Source organism: Lytechinus variegatus, chromosome 11 (assembly GCF_018143015.1).
Source record: "Lytechinus variegatus isolate NC3 chromosome 11, Lvar_3.0, whole genome shotgun sequence".
Lineage (NCBI taxonomy): Eukaryota > Metazoa > Echinodermata > Echinoidea > Temnopleuroida > Toxopneustidae > Lytechinus > Lytechinus variegatus.
This window is the reverse complement of record NC_054750.1, coordinates 23,238,024-23,241,677: the sequence shown is the minus strand read 5'-3', so window position 1 is coordinate 23,241,677 and position 3,654 is coordinate 23,238,024. Positions and strand designations below refer to the sequence as shown.

General features: G+C 40.0%; 1 protein-coding gene across 1 annotated transcript; it reads left to right on the top strand.

The window, feature by feature from the left end:
- The first annotated feature begins 2,429 nt into the window (after window positions 1-2,429).
- On the top strand, window positions 2,430-3,341 carry LOC121424270 (mu-type opioid receptor-like). Its single transcript, XM_041619898.1, has one exon. It carries the CDS (start codon window positions 2,430-2,432, stop codon window positions 3,339-3,341), a length of 912 nt encoding a protein of 303 aa, XP_041475832.1.
- Window positions 3,342-3,654: the final 313 nt, after the last annotated feature.

Here is a 3,654-nt window from a genome sequence, read left to right as displayed (position 1 = left end):
TTCGGCGTTTGTGAAGCGTATATTTGCGCATCTATTCCACCATTATAATTCAAATGACTGCAGGAGAACGATCGCCCTCAAATCTTTTAGTGATTTTTTTAGGGGGCGGGGTTACTTTATTATTACTGTATTATCTGTATTACTCTATTATCTATTATATTGAATATGTATTGTTACTTTGATTGTATTTTGCAAAAATTGTTGAACGGAAATAAATAAATCTAAATCTACTTTAACTTGTCGAATTTCGGGGATAAAAATCACTCATTTAGAAACATCGTGGATCCAGACAGTAAAATTCACAATAAGCGTAAATAATAGCTTCTCCCAAACATCGCGAGGGTAATATTGACACACGAAAAGCCATTTTTGAATGAAATTCGAAGATGATTGGAATTTCAGCTGAGAATGAATTTTCTGCGCATGGTGGCTCAGTGGTAGGGTGACCGCCTCATGAAGGGAGGTCATGGGTTCAATCCTCGGCTAAGTCATACAGAAGACTTTTTCTTCTTGCTAGGTGCATGCTCAGCATTTAGATTGGAGAAATGTAATAATTATTATGGTATGCAGGGCCCACTGGCAGAGCAATTTGCCAGCTTAAGTGGCTACTTTGCTTAAAACGCTATCATAATCATCATCATCATCATCATCATCATCTTTATCGTGGTTATCAAACAATGCAATAAGAAAATAAAATCATTTTAAAGCCAGGGTACTAAGGTTTACTGTTTCTCTCTCTCTGGCATGGCTGAAAGCTATTTATTAAACTGATATTTTCTTTTTCTTAATGTACATTATTGCCTCTCATTGCATCTGGACGAGTGACAAACCAAAAAAGTGGGCAAATATGTGTTTCTCTACAAGAGAGAGAGGTGGAGAGGGGCAGTGAGAGAAGAGGGGAGGAGAAAGAGAGGGGAGGAGAGTGTAGATATGGTGTAAGGGAGAGAATATTGGTAACAGCGCGTGTGTGATACGGAGATAGACGGAGAAAGACGGGATGGGAAAGAATGATAGCGATGGCACAGTCTCACCTCTAATTCAGTTTAAAAAAGAAGCAAATGATAGCTTTTTAGATACTGTTCTAGATTTCGCCAGGAAACGTGAGATTTGATTACAATTCATTCGACGCGTTGTAAGTGCTTAAATATTTTCCTGTATAAAAATGTAATTATTATACTTTGGTCCTTTGGAATAGGAAGCTAAAACTTCGTGTTGGTTTCCCGCTCTTATCCCTTTCAATTTTAAGAATTTTTTTTTTTTATCAATATCAATGCTGTTTTATATCAAAGTAAAGATAAGTTTGTTCACTATTTGTCTTAATTCACAACACTGTATAATTGCTAGCTACGACACTTACCTTGAAATGCACTCCCTGCATGCCCTGTGTCCATCGTGATTAAGGTTAATTTATGGGCGAATGGACAAAGTGACTTTTAAAGGAAGAATATAATTACGTCTCTGGTAATTTGTACTCCTCTCGACCTCCTCCTCCAAGAATACGGCAAGCCATTAATGCAGGTCACGATAATAACAATATAACGCATCAAATTTTCATCAGTGAATGAGACCCTGTCTTAACGCTAAATTCAATCATGGCTGAAGACTAAAAAGGGTCTTTCAGCATGTTCAGTCATGTTGATGAAAATTCAAGAAGTTGTCTCTCTCTCACTCCCGCCCTCCTATTTCATTCCATTGTCTCTCTCCCTCCCCATTCTCCCACTGTCTCTCTCCTGTCTTCCCCATCTTGTCTCACTTCCATTTTCTCCCCTTCTCTATCTCTTCTTTCCTCCTCCCCTCCTTACTCCCCCCCTCTCTCTCTCTAAAAACTCTCTCTTTCCGTTTCGATATTTACCATTAACCATGACAACCATCATCCACCTCTTGCTCACTGTCGTCATTTGTATCCTTGCCCCTTCGCCACCACCCTCTCCCTCTCCCTAACTTCTGTCATCGCATGCATGCCATAGGACTGGTGTGTTAAAGTCACGTGATCGATATGTGATCAGTCATGTCAGTACGTCTCAAGTTTGTTATACTATAAATAAGTGATGCAACCTTTATCAAATTCACTTGAGAAATAACTTTTCTTCAGTTTTTCTCACTCAATCATTTATATTGTATTCCCACTCATAACGATTATTACAGAACTTGCTCTCGGGTTGTTCAATAAAAAGTCTAATATCAACAAAACAACTTGTTTGGAAAAAAAAACAATGTCGTTCGTTAACACCACCACACCTACAGCTCGAACCGACTTCGTTAGTGAATTAGTAACATTGTTTTATTTTGAAACAACGAATGTCGTTTCCAATGGGAGTATTTCACTCTTGCCGACGGTTTCGTATAAACATCGCATCATCGTGAGCGCCCTGCTTCTCTTTGTGAGCCTCTTGGGCATGGCAGGGAATTTTCTCGTGATCCTATCCGTAATGGTCTCTAAGAAATTGCAGACGCCAACAAATGTGCTAGTCGTCAGTCTTGCCGTTGCCGACTTAATGACATGCCTCACCATCCCTTTACAAGTGGTGATGCTGCTTAGCCAGTCCGACTGGCCACTGCCAGAGGTAGTCTGCAAGGGTATCGTCTATATGTCCTACGCCGCTATATGTTGCAGCGTGTTGACGCTAACCGCCATTGCTATCGTCCGATGGTACGTGATCACCCGTTCCGTCCACGGCTACCACGGTATCAACACTCACCGGAGTATGATCACCGTTGCCATCATCACCTGGATCGCATCTTTTATTGCTATGGTAACCCCTCCATCTCTTGGTATAGGATCTGTTGGCTATTCAGAGTTCTATAGGCTATGCTCTGTTACGGATGACAACCCACTACGAGCATTCTACGTCCTCATCCAAGCCATCATCTTGGTCCTAGCCTTATTTGTCACCGCGGTCTTTTACATCCTCATTCTTCACTTCGTCATGAACAGTACTAAATCATTCCGCACCAAATTCAAAGATGATGAGGCTCCCAAAGGCACTAAGGAAAACACGACTGGAAATGGGATGTCAACCAACGCCCGGTTCAACAAGCGAGAGATCGAAATCACCAAAAACCTGTTCGTTGTCGTATGTGTTTTTGTACTCTGTATGTTCCCACAAGGAGTGAACTTCATCATCCCTGGTGCCAGTATCTTCACCCTCTATTCGGGGGCAATCATGACATTTAACAGTACCCTTAACCCAATCATTTACGGTCTCAAGCATCCCAACTTCAAGGAGGTATTCCGTTTTTTGCTTACCTGTAATGTATCTGGCATTTCACAACCTGTAATTAAGGCTAAGGCTAAGTCTGACACACGTTCAACCAATCTAACATCAAGTAAGACTAATTAAGTCATTGTCTCATAATTTCTTTTAATCTTTAAATGTGCGCTTTTAAAAGAGAAGCTGCCAACAAGGTCAACAGAATAGTAGTGCACCTGAGTTATTTCACGTGCGGTCAACTGTTCCTGATATTCATTCTTAGTGATACAATATTGAATATTTGTATGCAGACCATTTGATCTCTAGAGGTAATTAAAATGTTTGGGGTCAATTTGTTATTGTTTTTTAGCAAAATATTTAAAGCATGTGCTAAAATATTGGTAATAGTATAGTTTGAAAACGGGTATTTATGATGTTGTGTAAATGTGATAAACTTACTTGA